The sequence below is a fragment of the Leucoraja erinacea genome, chromosome 1, assembly GCF_028641065.1.
Source record: "Leucoraja erinacea ecotype New England chromosome 1, Leri_hhj_1, whole genome shotgun sequence".
NCBI lineage: Eukaryota > Metazoa > Chordata > Chondrichthyes > Rajiformes > Rajidae > Leucoraja > Leucoraja erinaceus.
In genome coordinates this window covers 146693119-146712014 of record NC_073377.1, presented here as the reverse complement: position 1 = coordinate 146712014, position 18896 = coordinate 146693119, and the positions used below count along the sequence as shown (strand labels likewise).

Below are 18896 nucleotides of genomic sequence, written 5' to 3'. Positions count from 1 at the left end.
ATTTGGAGTACAGTTACAAGATAGGTGCAGAGGCTTTGGAGAAGGCACAGGAGATGTTTACCAGGATGCTACCTGGGTTTGAAGGTATTAGTTGTACAGAGAGTTTGAGCCAAATTGGAGATAGACACAAAATGCTGGAATAACACTGTTGGATAGAAAATGTCTCCGGAGAGAAGGGTCAAGACCCTTCTTCAGACTAGAGTCAAGGGAAAGGGAAACGAGAAATATAGACGGTGAAGTAGAGAGATATAGGACAAATGAATGAAAGATGTGCAAAATAATAACGATGATAAAGGAAATTAATGTGGCAGTTCCTAAGGAGTTCCCTACTCCGTACCTGCCCTTTCCCCAAGCGCCCACGCAGCCACCTTCCCTGGTAGTGTGGTGCGCACACGGGCTGGTTGTCTCGTACGTCCCCCTGTCCGTTTTGTGCCTCCGGTTCTTGGGGGAGGGGGGTCCTGTGGCGGCTCCTGGGGAGTAAGCCACTCCCTGGTTCATCCCTCTCGGCACTTGATGGACAGGTCCAGGGGCTGCTTCCAGCTACGAAGATAAGAGCAGGGATATTTGGCGCGAGACCAGTTTTCAGTCTCTCACTGAAGCGGAGAGCAGTGTGCTGTGCTCATTAAAGCCTCTACAGAATTTTCCTGGCTTCTCGCCTTCATTCCGGGCTCTCTCTCACGCACCCGCTACGCTAATCAGATATATGTTAGCTGTTTGCTAGGTGAGAACGAGAAGCTGGTTCAACTTGGGTGCGGGCAGAGTTGCTCCAACATTTTGTGACCATCTTCAGATATAACCTATGAAGTTGTGATCTCCATTCCCAAAATGTTCCTCCACTGAAACATTGGTTGCCTGGTCAGCCTCATTTCCCAATATAAGAACCAGCATCTGCAGTTCCTTCCGACATATTGAGCCAAATTGGATTGTATTTTGCTGGAGCATTGCAGGTTGTTGAGAGACCTGATAGAAGTATATAGAGGCATAGATTTTAAAGACAGTTTGAATCTTGTTTCCTAAGATGGAAATGTGAAATGCTAGTAGGTATAGCTTTAAGGGAAGAGTTGTAAAGTTTAAAGGAGATGTATAAGCCATTTTTTTTAACACAGAAGGTGATAGATGCACGGAACGCACTGCCAGGTGGAAGTAGGTGATCATGAAAACTCATGCTTTTGAATAGACTTCTGTTTATCGTTTCTGATATCTTGTTATGTGACTCAGTGAAGTATTCTGTCTGATAATACTCCTGGAGGGACATTTTATTATGTTAACCTTAGTGCTAATTAAAGTTGTTCTTACCATAGACAGAATGATGCACATAGACAGACAGACAGACAGACAGACAGACAGACAGACAGACAGACAGACAGACAGACAGACAGACAGACAGACAGACAGACAGACGAAAGGGTCTCAACCCAAAACATCATGTATTCCTTTTCTCAAGTGATGCTGTCTGACCCACAGAATTGCTCCAGCTTTTAGTATTTATCTTAGGTAGATTGCAGATGGCTAACTAGACATACTGGCAACAATATTTTAAAATGTATTGTAAACCTACCTATTACAAACATTTTACACAAAATTATTTTTTTCTCTCTGTATTTAAACCGTTCAAGGGATCAATTTGGAGTCATCCATCCAAACAAAATGAGAAAAATGTAATTCTTTAAAAATGATTTCACTGGCTTGAATATTGTTATTACTCTCATATTGAGGGGGACCTAATTGAAACTTAGCAAATAGTGAAAGGCTTGGATAGAGTGGATGTGGAGAGATGTTTCCATTAGTGGGAGAGTCTAGGACCAGAGGTCATAGCCTCAGAATTAAAGGACGTTCCTTTAGGAAATATGAGGAGGAATTTCTTTAGTCAGAGGGTGGTGAATCTGTGGAATTCTTTGACACAGAAGGCTGTGGTGGCCAGGTCAATGGATATTTTTAAGGCAGAGATAGATGGATTCTTGATTAGTATAGGTGTCAGTAGTTATGGGGAGAAGGCAGGAGAATGGGATGAAGAGGGAGAGATAGATCGGCCATGATTGAATGGTGGAGCAGACTTGATGGGCCAAATGGCCTAATTCTGCTCCTGTCACTTATGACCTTATGAATGTATTAATTGTGACCAATCTTGATTTTGCCTCCCCTTCGTTAATTCAGAAACTGTATCCACGACAGCGGAAACGTTAATGAAAACAATCTCGCTGAAACTTACCATTAATTGAATGGTGGAGCAGACTTAATGGGCCAAATGGACGAATTCCCCACTTCCTTATTTACATTTTCTGCAGATGTTAATTTGTTCAGTAAACTTGCTCATCCCAATTAGTTTTTTTCCCATTAAATATCAATTGAATTGTACTTTCTACCGCATATAATTCAATTGGTAATTTTGCCCTTCACACATACAGTTTTACCCCATTTACTGGCAAAGATACCAAGTTGGAACAACTAACTTACTTGGAAATATGCACTACATTTTAGAAGTTTGGGCAAAAGGAAAATATATTTTGGTCCCAATACAATGGTTCCCTTGTAATTTGGCATTAAGTGGTGCAGCCAATCATTCTGGCATGACCTTGCTCTGCATTTCAGATTAAGGCCATAAAGTCATTAGGAATAGGAGTAGAATTAGGCCATACAGCCCATCAAGTCTACTCCACCATTCAATCATGGCTGATCTATCTCTCCCTCCTAACTCCATTCTCCTGCCTTCTCCCCACAACTGACTTGGCCTCCACAGCCTTTGGTGGCAAATAATACCACAGATTCACCACCCTCTGACTAAAGAAATTCCTCCTCATCTACCTAAAAGAAGACCTTTAATTCTGAGGCAATGACCCCTAGTTCCGGCTCTCCGACTACTTAACCAACCACTCGTTGGGCCCTAAACAGGACCATTAATCCCGTAGTATAACAGTGTGGAAACATAGAAATATAGAAACATAGAAAATAGGTGCAGGAGGAGGCCATTCGGCCCTTCGAGCCTGCACCACCATTCCTTGTGATCATGGCTGATCATCCCCTATCAATAACCCATGCCTACCTTCTCCCCATATCCCTTGACTCCACTAGCCCCTGGAGCTCTATCTAACTCTCTCTTAAATCCATCCAGTGATTTGGCCTCCACTACCCCCTGTGGCAGGGAATTCCATAAATTCACAACTATCTGGGTGAAAAGGTTTTTGCTCACCTCAGTCTTAAATGACCTCCCCTTTATTCTAAGACTGTGACCCCTGGTTCTGGAATCACCCAACATTGGGAACATTTTTCCTGCATCTTGCTTGTCCAGTCCTTTTATAATTTTATATGTTTCTATAAGATCCCCCCTCATCCTAAACTCCAGTGAATACAAGCATAGTCTTTTCAATCTTTCCTCATATGACAGTCCCACCATCGCAGGGATCAATCTCGTGAACCTACGCTGCACAGCCTCAATCACAAGGATGTCCTTCCTCAAATTAGGAGACCAAAGCTGTACACAATACTCCAGGTGCGGTCTCACCAGAGCCCTATACAACTGCAGAAGAACCTCTTTACTCCTATACTGAAATCCTCTTGTTATGAAGGCCAACATTCCATTAGCTTTCTTCACTGCCTGCTGTACCTGCATACCAACTTTCAGTGACCGATGTATAAGGACACCCAAGTCTCGCTGCACCTCCCACTTACCTAACATAACCCCATTGAGATAAAAATCTGTCCCCTTGTTTTTGCCACCAAAGTGGATAACCTCACATTTATCTATATTATACTGCATCTGCCACACATCTGCCCACTCACTCAACCTGTCCAGGTCACCCTGCAACCTCCTAACATCCTCTTCACAGTTCAAACTGCCACCCAGCTTTGTGTCATCCGCAAACTTGCTAGTGTTGCACCTAATTCCCTCTTCCAAATCATTAATATATATGGTAAACAGTTGCGGCCCCAACACCAAGCCTTGCCGCACTCCATTCGCCACTGCCTGTCATTCTGAAAAGGACCCGTTCACTCTTTGCTTCCAGTCTGCCAACCAATTTTCTATCCATGTCAACACCCCAATACCATGTGCTCTAATTTTAGTCACCAGTCTTCTGTGCGGGACCTTATCACAGGCTTTCTGAAAGTGTAGATACACTACATCCACTGGCATCCCTTCATCCATTTTACTTGCCACATCCTCAAAAAATTCCAGAAGATTAGTCAAGCATGATTTCCCTTTCTTAAATCCATGTTGGCTTGGACTAATCCTTTTACTGCTAACCAAATGCCCCATTATTACCTCTTTAATAATTGACTCCAGCATCTTTCCCACCACCGAAGTCAGGCTAACTGGTCTGTAATTCCCCGTTTTCTCTCTCGCTCCTTTCTTGAAAAGTGGGATAACATTAGCTATCGGCCGCTGTTGTTGGATGGAGCTGGTGCTGAGGAGGTGACAAATCCACAGGAAGTGATCCTGAATCTATTGAACATTGGAAAATGATCATCAATGTGTCCACTATTTCTAGAGCCACCTCCCTGAGGACCCTGGGAAGCAGACCATCAGGCCCAGGGGATTTATCATCCTTAGCCTACCCAATACTATTTCTCGCCAAATGAAAATTTCTTTCAGTTCCTCTACCCCCTTAGATCCTCTGTCCTCCAGTACATCTGGGGGATTGTTTGTGTCTTCCTTAGTGAAGACAGATCCGAAGTACCTATTCAACTCTTCTGCCATTTCCTTGTTGCCCATAATAATTTCACCAGTGTCTGCCTTCAAGGGACCCACATTTGACTTTGCTACTCTTTTTCCCTTAACATATCTAAAGAAGCTTTTACTGTCCTTCTTTATATTCCTAGCCAGCTTCCCCTCGTACTTCATATTTTCAGCCCGTATTGCCCGCTTTGTTTCCTTCTGTACTCAAATGAAATCGATATTGTACTGTAATACAAAGTAGTATATTTTCCTGGGTGTATAAATAACCGGGGGTCGGATAAATGGAATGCCTCTCTGCGAAGCAGCTTTAATTTGGAATGTTTTAAGGCAGCAACCGCGTTACAGTCAATTAGGTGGAAGCACATATGTCAGGGTGTGTTGTGAGAATGTAGACTGCTTTCAGTTATAGAGTAGCTCACACTTCATCTCCCTTCGCCGGTTCAGAGGCAATTGAAGCAGGTGGGCACTATAAGCTTGCGTTTCTTTCTCTTTTACTCTGCTATCCATTGTGGGTGTTTATAACTTTTAGAGCAGGCTGCCAGCCTCAACTCGGCTTGTGTTGAACAGCGCTCTGTCTGATGAACTCGCCTCGCAGTCCCGGGCTGAAACCCGAACTGCTTTGAGGATGTAAACCATTTGCAAATTCGACAGGTGTGGATCGTTATAGATGGCAAGGATGTTAAACAACGAGTAGGTAAAGCAGAACCGACGCCTGGGTTTCCAGATCACTGCCTCCACAAGTCGGAGAGGTGTCCACAAGCACTCGCCCACTGCCTCCTTTATCCCTCTATCATGCCGTAGAGTGTGTTCATGTATTTCTGCCGAGGTTGGCTGTGCGCATGACTCGGCCGCTGTTGTTGGATGGAGCTGGTGCTGAGGAGGTGACAAACGGTGTCTATTTCAGAGAGAGATCCGGCGTTGCCCGTCGGGCTTGGTTGAGCGCCGCTGACGGCAGGGGTTTGGGAGGAGGTGGGGGTGCTAGTGCAGAAGGGGAGGCTGTTCGGTCCCGCAGTGCCGGAGCCATTATTCAAGGAAGCCGACAGCTCCGGTGCTCAGTGGGTGAGTGAGGTGGACGCCGCTTTATTCCAGCAACTCTTCAACTTCCAATTCCCCTCTCCGAGTCGGCTCCGGGTCTTTGGACAGCTCCGCTTTGGGTTAAGCTTTCTCGGACTCCGGATCGCTGGGAAGAAGAGAAAAAGGCAGCAAGGTAGATTATCACCGCCAGAGCTGATGTTTCCACGGAATCTTTCGCCAGGGAAAAGGATGGGCTCTGACCTATTGTTATAAATCTACTCTTTGAGAGATGGACTTGGCAGAAGTACTTCTGGTGCTGTTCATCGCGGTGGTGCTGATGGTGTCCTTGCTCTCCAACTTGTTGGTGTTAATATGCTTCGTCTACAGTTCCGACATCCGCAAGCAGGTGCCGGGCATATTTATAGTTAACTTGTCTTTCTGCAACCTGCTCATCACGGTTGTGAACATGCCAGCGACTGTGCTGGGAGTCGTCAAAAAGCAACAGCCATTTGGCGATTGCATCTGCCAAACCGTTGGATTTTTGGAAACCTTTCTCGCCACGAACACTATGCTGAGCATGGCAGCGTTAAGTATAGACAAGTGGATCGCCGTGGTGTTCCCCTTAAGTTATGTCAGCAAGATGAGACACAAGGACGCCGTGTTGATGATGAGCTACACTTGGCTTCATTCTCTCTCTTTCCCCGCCGTCGCAATGTTTTTCACCTGGTTCGGTTTCAATAACATTTACGCATCATGCACTTTGCACCTACAAGAAGAGACGGCGAGAAGACAGTTCACAATATTCACCGTCGTCTTTCACTCCACCAGCTTCATGCTCTCGCTTGTTATACTGTGCTTTACATACCTGAAGGTTTTGAAGGTTGCCCGTTCTCATTGCAAACGAATAGACATTATCACCATGCAGACTTTGGTTTTACTGGTAGATATCCACCCCAGGTAAAGTCATGTTTTAAGTTCGCTGCAACTGGTTTAACTGTAAGTCATGTCACTGTCCTATGAAATGGCACACATTGCCAATACATGTTATAAATGCTACTGAGAACAGTTTGGGATAGGTACATGGATATGCAAGGAATGGAAGCATGTGGATCATGTGCAGGCTGGTGAGATTAGTTCATGCTAGCATCATACTCGGCACAGACATTGTGGGCCGAAGGGCATGCTGTTGTGCTGTACAGCACTACGTTGTATGGAATTAATGCCATAGACTTGTAATATCTGCGGGTTACAGCCAGTGCATTGGTTTATTTCACTCGCATGGTGTTTTCATAAAGTTTAGCTTCGAAGATCATAAGTTCTGCTTAGAAAAGTGGAACAAAGTGAAAGGTTACGGACAGTTATCAAGTTGTTTCATGGGCAGTTTTACCTTCCAAACTGACCCTTTTAAACAAAATCACTGACATATTACATTAATGCATTGGGGGTGAAAAGTTGAATTAAACTATTTACGTTTCTTAAATTTTTTTGTGTTACATTATTATTGAATAAATTAAGTAGTTAAACGTTTGACGGGGTGGGGGGGCGGGTAGTGGAAGCAGATGCGATAGGGCCATTTAAAATGTTATTAAATAGGCACATGGATATTACAGGCAGGGGATGGATGTGGATAACATGCAGGTAGAGGAGATTCGTTTAACTTGGTTTCATGTATGGCACAGATAACGTGGCTGAAAGATATGTTAATGTACTGTACTGTTCCGTGTTTTATGCCGAAGGCAGGCCACTCGGTCCATCATGTCCGTACAGGTGACGAAGAACACCTACACCATCCATTTCCCCAGCAATCTACAATAGTCTTCCACGTCACTTATCTTCAAGTAGACATCCAGACATATTTTTATGATGGTGAAAATTATGTTTCAAACAGTGAGTTTAGTCGGTGCGCTGTACACAAAAAAAACTCACCAGACATTCAATAATTTTATCAGATATGTTAAATATATGCTCCCTGTTTCTTGGCCCTTCACGTTTCTTTCAATCCCTCCAAAATTTTATGCAGCTTAATTAAGTTTCACCTCAGACGCTTCCGTTTTATTCAGAATACTTCCATCTATCCTCTTAGATAACATGTTTCAGTGATTTTCACTCAGTAATTGTGTTCCTGGCTGATAAGTTGGTCAGACATACTACCATGGCTATGCCATGGAATTAAGTGTCGGATTTCTCATTTCAGTGTGAAACAGCGTTGCATCGCAGAGCAAAAGACCAGAAGACAGCGTGCAACCAAGAAGATCAGCATTTTTATAGGATCGTTTATTGTCTGCTTTGGTCCTTATGTTATTACCAGGTAAAGTACCCCAAACATTCAGCTTCTGTCGGTTTCAATAGTATTCAAGTTGGGCTTCATTTGTATCTCAATAAGTGGACGAAGGTGCAATAATACCGCCGATTAACAATGTTAAAATAAAATCAGAGGATAGTGGTGTTTTATATAAATACTCTTAGTTTGCATTGGAGTTTGCATTGCTAAGTGTGATACTAGAAGACCTTCCACTGAAAGAACGCGGTCACAAAGCAGTAACCACAGCTGTTGCTCAAATTTAGGATTGCCTGACATTTCCACATGCCCCCCCCCCCCCCCCCCCCCCCCCCATATTAACGTGCATGCGGTTTAAGTGCAATATGATTTCACATCTGGTCGCAAGATTCGTGTCATTGAGTCTCGGGTGTGAGTTAGTCAGTCATTATCTCTGAATGTTAACCACGCGTCAATTGTGCCCCATCCTCCCACACATTAATCTGAAGGCGGCACCCTTCATATTTACCACGCCACTGTAATGCAATGGTGAAACATTGCATTAGCATTTGAATTTGAAGACAAGGAATCTGAAGAAGGGTCCGAACCCTTAACGTCGCCTATCCATGTTCCCCAGAGATTCTGCCGGACTCGCTGAGTTACTCCGGCACTTTGTGTCTTTTTTTTTTAAATTATGTGGGTGATTTTTCTGCCTTCGGTGCTGTCCAAGGGGATGTTTGGACTATAAATCCTGGCAGACTGCCTCATCAATCGCTTGTTGCATCTCCTTCCTACATGGGTTAAATGATATTAGTTTAATTTGGCATCATGTTTGATACAGACATAGTTGGCCGAAGGGCCTGTTCTCGTGCTGGTCTATGTTAGCAACTAAGGGCGGCACGGTGGCGCAGCGCTAGAGTTGCTACCTAATTACAGCGTTTGCAGTCCAAGAGACCCGGGTTCGACCCCGACTGCGGGTGCTGTCTGTCCGGAGTTTGTACATTCTCCGAGATCTTCGGTTTCCACTCACAGTCTAAAGACGTACATTAACATATAACCTGTTACAGGTTAATGGCAGGTTTGGAGGTTAATTGGCATGTGTGTGGGATAGTGTTAATGTGCGGGGATCGCTGGTATGTGCGGATCCTGGTGGGCCGAAGGGCCTGTTACCAGGCTATATCTCCAAAAACTAAAAAGTATAACTCGCCAAACCTGGTTTCCTTCCTTTACAGTCTACCCATTGAAGTCCCGTGTAAAACACGATGGATTCTCCATATATTTTCCATACGGGTGCAAATAGACAAATTCGAATTTTGTCCCACATTAAAATGAAACGGTTGTCGGGAAAGGGACAGCAGATTCACATCATAGGCATCTCCTGCCATCTCCTAAACGGGGGGAAATGCGTTGGAAAATTCTCCGCAAAATGGTAGTGCAATGAAAATGAATGTGCAATTGGGGTGCTCCCAGAACCGAGAAACATTGAACGCGGCGGCATTTTACGCAGGTCTACTCCACATCGCATCGTGGACCATCATATCCTATAGACTTAGTGATGACATCCTAACGGAAAAGGCCGAGCTATTTATTGATGTGCTTCGTCATGTATTTTGATCCACCACAGTCCTGTTAACATCACGCCCGCACCCGTCTCACACACACACACACACACACATACACACACAGTAAACACTCAACTGATAAACAAAACTGATATGCCAGTCCAGTAAAAAATAAGCAGACCCGCGCTTAAAATAACTAGTCAGCGTTGGGGACACAGGGATTTGCAGATGCTGGAATCTTGAGCATAACATAACGTGCTGGAAGAACTCAGTGGGTTAGGCAGCATCAGTGGGGTGAATGGACAGGTCGGGAATTGAGAAAGGTCAGAACCCGAAATGTCGCCTGTCCATTACATCCACAGATGCTGCCCGACCAGATGAATTTCTCCAGCATTTTTTGTCTACCTTAGATGAGTTCCTCCAGCAGTTTGTGTTTTGCTCAAGTAAAATGCTGGAGTCTGAAGAAGGGTCCCGACCCGAACGTCGCCTATTCCTTCTCTCCATTGATGCTGCCTAACTCGCTGAGTTTCTCCAGCATTTTTTTGTCTACCTCAGATGAGTTCCTCCAGCACTTTGTGTTTTGGTCAAGTAAACGTCGGGGAAGGTGGTAGACTGGACGCTTGGAGCAAACTTCTCAAGCTCTTGGGTCACCTGTTCTGTATCCATTTATAGAAACCGCTCCTTCCTAATCACATCCCCTGTTTTGAAAGTGTTCCAAATCCTAAAAAAAATATTCAACGTTATTTCTAACGCAATTTCACAGGTGAATATCTTACCATTTCGCTACAAAAATTAAGACACATCTCGGGTTGGTTATTTGACTTCTGCCAACTTGCGAGAGTCGAATCTATAATATGAGCGGCACGGTGGCGCAGCGGTAGAGTTGCTGCCTTACAACGCTTGCAGCACCAGGGACCTGGGTTCGATCCTGACCACTGGTACTGTCTGTATGGAGTTTGTGCGTTCTCCCCGTGACCTGCGTGGGTTTTCTCCGAGATCTTCGCATTCCTCCAACACTCCTTGAAGGTTAATTTGGCCTGGGTTTGTATACTTGGTATGTGTGTAAATTGTCCCTGCTTGTGTTAATGTGCGGGGATCGCTGGTCGGTACAGGTATCTCTAAAACTAAAACTAATGTGCGGGGATCACTAAGGTGATCATGCTCCTCTGCGTTACTGTTGAGCACAATTCGTTTGTGGATTTGTGGAAGGATCGTAACAGTGAAAAAACGAAGGTGTAACTGTAACACGAGTTTCCAGTCGCAAAACCCATTTTAACAATGAAGCTACTGGAAGTTATATTCTTAGGCAGTCATTTCTGGCCTGCAAATACTAGTCTATTTCAACTAAATAGAATATTTGGAAGTATTCTCAATGCAAAGCTCATTAAAAGGATCCGTTTTTATCTAAGGTAGATACAAAATGCTGGAGAAACTCAGCGGGTGAGGCAGCATCTCTGGAGAGAAGGAAGAAGTAACTTTTGGGTCGAGACCCTTCTTCAGACTGATGTCAGGGGAGGGGGTACGGCAAAAGAAGACAGTAGGCGTAGACATTGGGACTAGTGGGAGAACTGGGAAGGGGAGGGGATAGAGAGAGAGAGAGAGAGAGAGAGAGAGAGAGAGAGAGAGAGAGAGAGAGAGCAAGGGCTGTCTGACATTGGAGAAGTCAACGTTCATACGTTGACTTCTCCAATATGAGGTGCTGTTCCTCTAATGTTTGCTGGGCCTCACTCTGACAATGGAGCGGGCCCAGGACAGAAAGGTCAGATTGGGAATGAGAGGGGAGATTGAAGTGCTGGGACACCGGGAGATCAGTTTGCTTAAGACGGACTTAATCTAGGCGCTTAAAGTTTTTTGGTACAGAAGGAAATGTGTCGGCACATGAGCCCTCCAGTTTTAAATGGCAAATACCATTCCCCCCTGATTGAAATCATTTGAAATAATTGGGACAATGAAATGGCAAGGCTTGGATGGCAAACCCATGAATTCAATGCTAAGACTTAGAAATTGATATTACCAACAAATCATTTCCCACCCTGTCAGAATGCTGATTAGTAGAGAACCAGACTCTGGTCCTCGCTCGTCCTACTCCCTAATGGCCTGCTAAGAGTTCAGATTTGGAGACAAAAGGAATTACAATGCTGGAATCTTGAGCAAAGCAAAGTGCTGGTGGAACTTAGCTGGACAGGTATCATCTAGGGAGGGAATGGACACGGAATATTACGTCGTCTGTCCACTCCCTACGCGGATGCTACCTGACCCGCCAAGTTATTCCATCAAATTTGTGCCTTGCTCAAGTGTTCAGGTTCTCCACTCTGCACAGCTCCACCGATTTGATAAACAAATGAGAATCTCACTGTGATTCGGGAACGAATTTCCTGATCATCGTTAAATTTCAGTCAAAAAAATGTGTAATGGAAGTACTCAGGGGGACACTATTATTATCCCGTGGTACCTAGAGCTCCACCTCACCAGGTTGACCACGCTTAGGGAGTAAAGGAAAACAACAGTTCTTTGGCCTCACCAGTTTTCATTATGTACCTACCCTGAAATAGCGAGCAGGAGCGAGGTTTGGCAGGAGCAGCAATAATCACAGTATCAAAATGTAAAGTACTGGGAGGAGCTGAGTCAACCAGGAGCTGAGTCAACCAGGCAGCATTCCTGGAAGAAAATGCTTCCCGAGTCATTGTTTTCCTCCTGCACTTTGCGTTTTGCTCATGATTGATCCTAAGTGATATGAGCAGAATTAGGCCACTCGGCCCACCAAGTCTACTCCGTCATTCAATCATGGCAGATCTGTCTCTCCCTCCTAGATCAGATAGGAGTGAGAAATAGATATCTCCTGCCTTTCCCCCATAACCTCTGTAACCCGAGCTATTCAATGATTAAAGCAGATAGATTTGAAAAGTGAGATGGCAGATTGAATTTGAGCAGAGGGAATAGTTTGGGATGAGTAGGATAGGTAGGAATTCGGGGATCCACCGTTTTTGAAAGATCGTGCGTCTAACAGAGTGAAGCGGTGTGAATGCTTAGCTGATTGTCATGGTCACACAAGGACGCTGGCAATGTGGTACCTCCGGTACAATCTCACAGACTAGAACTAGAAGGAAGCCTCAGAACAACATCATATCAACTTTCATAGCGGGAAGGCAAGTCATTGAGACAGTGTCCAATTTGCCCTCGTTCGGCCTATATTCCTCTAAACCTTACCTATCATTGCACTTGTCCAAATATATTTGCAAAGTTGTTATTGTACCTGCCTCAACTTCCTCTGGCACAAAAAGCTGCAGTAACTCAGCGGGAAAGGCAGCATCTCTGGAGAGAAGGAATGGGTGACGTTTTGGATCCGGAAACCACGCACATTCCCTCTCTCGAGAGATGCAGCCTGTCCCGTTGAGTTACTCCAACTTGTTGTGTCTATCCTCGGTTTAAATCTGCAGCGTCTGCAGTTCCTTCCAATATTATTCCTCTGGCAGCTCTATTAAGTTTCCCAACTATCCTCTGTGTGAACCGGCAGCACTGTGACATCAATCTTTCAGTTGGCAGGGCTTTACCTTTAAAATCCTATCCTAAATCATTTCTGCCTCTCTACCTCTTTAAATGCATTGTTTTTCATATATTGCTTTAGATGAGACACATAGTGGGGGGATTTTCTGACTGTACAGGCAGAACAGCGTAACATAAAATCAGAAAATAATGGGAATGCACAGCAGGCCAGGCAACACTCATGGGCAAAGTGTTTAAGAAGGAACTGCAGATGCTGGAAAATCGAAGGTACACAAAAAAGCTGGAGAAACTCAGCGGGTGCAGCAGCATCTATGGAGCGAAGGAAAAAGGCAAAGTTTCGGGCCGAAACCAAATACAACTTGTACTTGAAAAAATAATACATTTTGTGAATGAAACGCTTTTTTCAGGTTTCCGCTCCAACGCAATTGTATATTGCAAATTAGAAATGCGACCATAATCTTCAATCAGCTCAATGTATCCACCACGCACGCTTATTTTTGAAGTACTCCTTACCTTAGCCAATCTGCACGCGGTTGAAAACGGGCATCTTTCAAAAATGCATTATATTCATTGCAAATGGAAGTTTGACGTAAACATGAACATATATGAAGCCATTTACAGCACACATGTTAGATTCTTAATAAGTTAGATATTTTGGTAATGGGGGACATCCACGTAAAAAGAAACTCCGGAAACACCTCGCAGGCTCATAGATGTGTGATTTAACTGGGAACTCTCAATGGCGGCTAATTCAATTGAAAGCAGTGGAGGGTGTATTGGAAACGGGATGAGGTGGGAGGGGTTTCCGCCCGTTTTTTTTAAACCAAAGCAAAATATCCTTGACATTTTATCTGAACTATCCATGTACTTTGTGGTTCACATGCTTTGTTCTGGCTAATGTTCCACGGCAGGAGAAATTCAGTTAACTCTCCAGTTGTCCCACGGAACTTACCGGTCCATATTTTTTTCTTAAATCCTGAACGCAGAGAAAATATTCTCTTTAGTCATAAAGGCTACTTGTAATATACCTATAGTTATAACCTACGGTTATAACGGCGTTCATCTGGTGAAACTTCATAACTTCGCCGCGATCAGATGGGCGTGAACTAGAATATAAATTTGACTGCTATTGGTGTGAAATGGATATTATACACATGGATAGAGAACTGGTTAGCAGGATACAAGTCACGTCAAGTCAAGGGAGTTTATTGTCATGTGTCCCAGATAGGACAATGCCATTTTTGCTTGATATAGAACTGGCAGACAGGAAGCAAAGAGTAGGAATTAACAGGTCCTTTTCAGAATGACAAACAGTGACTAGTAATGTGCGTCGAGGCTCAGTGCTGGGACCCCAGTTATTGAAAATATAAATTAACGATTTAGACGAAGGAATTACATGTAACATCTCCAAGTTGACACAAAGCTGGGTGGTAGTGTGAGCTGTGAGGATGATGCGATGAGGCTGCAGGGTGACTTGGAATGGTTGGGCGAGTGGGCAGATGCATGGCAAATGCAGTATAAAGTGGATAAATGTGAGGTTATTCACTGGTGGCAAGAACAAGAAGGCAGATTATGATCTGAATTGTGTCAGATTAGGAAACAGGGAGGTGCAACAATACCTTGGTGTCACAGTACATCAGTCACTGAAAGCAAGCATGCAGGTACAGCAGGCAGTGAAGAAAGTAAATGGCATGTTGGCCTTCATAACAAGAGGATTTGAGTATAGGAGCAAGGTGGTCCTACTGCAGTCGTACAGGGCCCTGGTGAGGCCACATCTGGAATATTGTTTGCAGTTTTGGTCTCCTAATTTGAGGAAGGACATTATTGCTATTGATGGACTGCAGCGTAGGTTCACCAGGTTCATTCCCGTAATGGCTGGACTGACACATGATGAAAGAATGGATCGACTGGGCTTATATTCAATGGAATTTAGGATGAGAGGGGATTTTGTAGAACCATATTAAAATTTTAAGGGATTGGACAGGCTAGACATAGGCAAAAATGTTCCCAATGTTGGGGGAGTCCAGAACCACGGGTCACAATTTAAGAATAACGGATAGATCATTTAGAACTGAGATGAGGAAAAACTGTTTCACCCAGAGAGTTGTGAATCAGTGGAATTATCTGCCACAGAAGGCAGTGGAGGCCTCTTTGTTTTCAAGGGAGAGTTATATTTAGCGCTTAGGGAAAACGGAATCAAGGGATATGGGGGAGAAAGCAGGAACATCCATGATCATATTGAATAATGGTGCTGGCTCGAAGGATCGAATGGCCTACTCCTGCAACTATTTTCTATGATTCTATATATATCTTGACACGCTTTTTGCAGATTATTAGGGAGGGTAGCTCATTATTCTCTTCACCAATGAATTCACTTCACTCTCAAACTCTTCCTAGCCTTAACTAGGGGTACTGAAATAGGAAAAATGACCCTCCCCCATCCCCAGTATTAAAAACAGATTTATTCCATTTAAAACAAAACTTGTTGCTATCGAGGGCTGGGTTGGTATTTGGGATGAGAGAAACATATGCAAATATTATAACAATGGTTCGTGTTGATATTTATGTAGGCCATGTGCTCAAGGTTGCAACTCCACGGTCTGTGGGCACGAACCAAGCCTTGCCTTTGTAAAGTGAATAGTATGAAACAGCTGGAAAAAGTTGCTGGAGGCCGCGTAGTAGAAAACCAGATAGTTTGTTTCAGAGCAGAACAAGGTAGACTTAACTGATGCACACGAAGAGAGGCGGAAGTGGTGCATCTCATCTCAAAGCAAGAACAATTCAGCTACGAATTAGCAAGCAAATGTGATAGGAACAGAATTAGGCTATTCGGCCCGTCGAGTCTACTCCGCCATTCAATTATGGTTGATCAACCTCTCCGTCATAACCCCGTTCTCCTGTCCTCTCCCCATAACCTCTGACAGCTGTACTAACCAAGAGTTGGAGGGAGTCTGAAGAAGGGTTTCTGCCCGAAACGTTGCCTATTTCCTTCGCTTCATAGATGCTGCTGCACCCGCTGAGTTTCTCCAGCATTTTTGTGTACCTTGTACGAACCAAGAATCTATCTATGCCTTACATATATCGATTGACGGCCTCCACAGCCTTCTGTGGCAATGAATTCCACAGATTCACCACCCTCTGACTAAAGAAATGCCTCCTTGTATCCTTCCTAAAGGAACGTCCTTTAATTCTCAGATGACCTCCCACAAGTGGATACATTCTCTGCAAATCCACTCTCTCTGGGCCTTTTACTACTCGGCAAGTTTTAATGAGGTCCTTCTAAACTACAGCGAGTAGAGATTCACTACCCGACCATTCATGGGCGGCCAAGGTGGCGCAGCGGTAGATCCCGACTGCGGGTGCTGTCTGCACGGAGTTTGTACCTCCTCCCCGTGACCGCGTCGGTTTTCTCCAAGATCTTCAGTTCGGTTCCACACTCCAAAGAACGTACAGGCTCTTGGTAAGTGTAAGTTGTCCCTGTCTAGGAAAGAACTGCTGATGCTTGTTTAAATCGAAGGTAGACACAAAAAGGCAGCATCTCTGGAGAGAAGGGATGGGTGACGTATCGGGTCGATATCCTTATGTGTATAGTCCCTAGTGTGTGTAGGGTAGCGTTAATGTGCGGGAATCGCTGGTCGGCGCGGACTCCGCGCTGTATCTCTAAACTAAACTAAACTAAACTAAACTAAACTAAACTAAACTAGAGACCCAATGCCATCATATGTTAACATACCCATTCCTAGGTTAATTCTGGTAAACTTCCTCTGGACCTTCTCCAGATTATGGGACCCAAAACTGCTCACTGTACTCCAAATGCGGTCTGACCAGCACCTTTTTAGAGCCTCAGCATTATGTTCCTGCTTTTGTTCATTCTAATCATCTAGCATTGCGTTAGCCCTTTATGATGCATCGGGTCAAATCATGTGGAAACTATTCAACACATTGAATGCATTTATCTCTAGCGTGCTTGTGCATACCAGACAGAATTGAAAACGCTACTCGGTCCTTCAGCCGAAAAATACATAGTGAGAGGCTGATAAAGAGTAGAATGGGTGGCAATTTGTGTGGAGCGTTTAATGTGGGCCGAACGGGCTGATACTTTGTGGCAATGTTTACGCGATGAGAATACGGCATCATAATGACCAAAATTGCCGGAGTAACTCGAGCGGGTCAGAACATGTTCTCCAGACATGCTGCCTGACCCGCTGAGCAACTGTGGCACTTTGCGTTCTTGTGTATTAACCAGCATCTGCAGTTCTTTGTTTCCATCACAATGACCTGTTTCTGTTTTGAACTGCAAGTAAATGACAGAGCGTCCAAAATACTAATAAAACGTGTACCATTTTGCCCCCCCCCCCCCCCCCCCCCCCCCCCCCCCCACCCCCCAGGTTGTTAGAGCTATTGTCCTTCGTGTCTATGAACTATCACTGGGGAGTTGTGAGTAAGTGCCTCGCCTACTGCAAAGCAGCTGCCGACCCCTTCGTCTACTCGCTGCTTCGCCAACAGTACAAGAAGGCTCTGGTCAACATTGTCAACCGGACATTCAAAAGAGATTTGTACCCGTCCTCCGGACACAACAGTTCTCTGGATACCGAGAACGACTACTGCCTGCAGAGAAGCTGAGAGCCATCTCAGCTGTGTAGTGACCCTTTCACCCAGTGTAAGTGAAATTTGGCCACACGGAGACTACATGCACTTTTTGATCATTCCAGTGTTACGGGGAAAATTAAAAGAGCCAAAGGCAAGCGTCTTTTTATGGTAAATATTTTATGAAAGAATGTAATATGGTGAAATCTCTGTCTTTTTCCGTAAATATTTGTATTTTCGCAGTTTTGTGCAAATTATTATCAAGCTTTGAGTATTTGTACATTGAGAAGGGGAGTTGTGAATTGAAATTATCTGTTTGCACTGTATCACTTAAACCATTAAAAAGCTTTCAATCGAGCTGTTACGGGATTAATAAATTTACTGCAGGAGAAAATGTTCATTAACTGTCCAGGTCCTGTGCCAAAGGGTAAAACCGTGTTCCTCCTGTTTATAACTAAAACTACAAAAAAATATATATATATTTGTCATAGATCAGGGCAACTCCACCAAACACTTGGGTTGAAACGCGTCCGCAAATGTAGAGTCAAAGTTGTTTGAGACAATATTTAATGATGAATGGGTGCGTGAGGGTTTGGTGGAGGTGTAGAGTTAATACTCAATGTGTTTATGGTGTTTACATTCTATGTAAGCTTCACGACAGATTATCCAAGCAACAATAAATTTTCATGAGTACACTGTGTCGAACAGAATTTTATTTAAACGCGAGTGTGTCGTTTGATGAAAGTAATTGACCGCAATTCAATAGTGTCACGTGAATACGACTACAGATACGACTGTTTATACATTGGTCGGAGTGTTTATACATTGGTCAGGAGACGAATGTTTGCAATTACTAGCCTTCCCATCTACTGCATCCCCGCCCACCCTTATAATATTCACTATTGTAATTGGACTTCCACGTGGCAATACGGTAACATGATATTCCGCCGTATTTCTTATAAAACATGCACATTGCCTTTCAGGTCCCTATTTCGCAAAGCTGTACGTACACATTATAGAAGCCTGTGGTCTATCGGCGTTATCAAAGAGCAGTGCAGACAAACGGAGCAAAAATGAACCTGGTCCCGTTTGTTCTGCACGTCCTGTTTGTCACGATAGTACATTGTGCTCCAAGGTGCGAGCCCGCCGATCAAGCACTAGGTAAGCAAGAGAAACGACTGTATATATACATGTCTGATATAGCGCCGCATTCCGGGAGTAAAAAACTAGCCATCAAACGTGCCACCATGCGCCTCGATACCACTGTCATAATGCCGAACGTGTGTGTCTTTTTGAATAG

General features: G+C 44.2%; 2 protein-coding genes across 3 annotated transcripts in view; both read left to right on the top strand.

The window, feature by feature from the left end:
- The first annotated feature begins 5639 nt into the window (after positions 1-5639).
- LOC129703072 (G-protein coupled receptor 26-like) lies at positions 5640-17637 on the top strand. The gene is made up of 3 exons (XM_055645266.1): positions 5640-6643; positions 7881-7994; positions 17398-17637. Exons 1-3 carry the CDS (start codon positions 5976-5978, stop codon positions 17630-17632), a joined length of 1017 nt encoding a protein of 338 aa, XP_055501241.1. The 5' UTR covers positions 5640-5975; the 3' UTR covers positions 17633-17637.
- Positions 17638-18625: 988 nt separating this feature from the next.
- cpz (carboxypeptidase Z) overlaps positions 18626-18896 on the top strand; it is a 46057-nt gene continuing 45786 nt past the window's right edge. For both annotated transcript variants that reach the window (XM_055645255.1, XM_055645249.1), the window contains exon 1: positions 18626-18757. In XM_055645255.1, the coding sequence (XP_055501230.1) occupies positions 18670-18757 (88 nt within the window). In that variant the 5' untranslated portion in view covers positions 18626-18669. The remainder of the gene's footprint in view (positions 18758-18896) is intronic.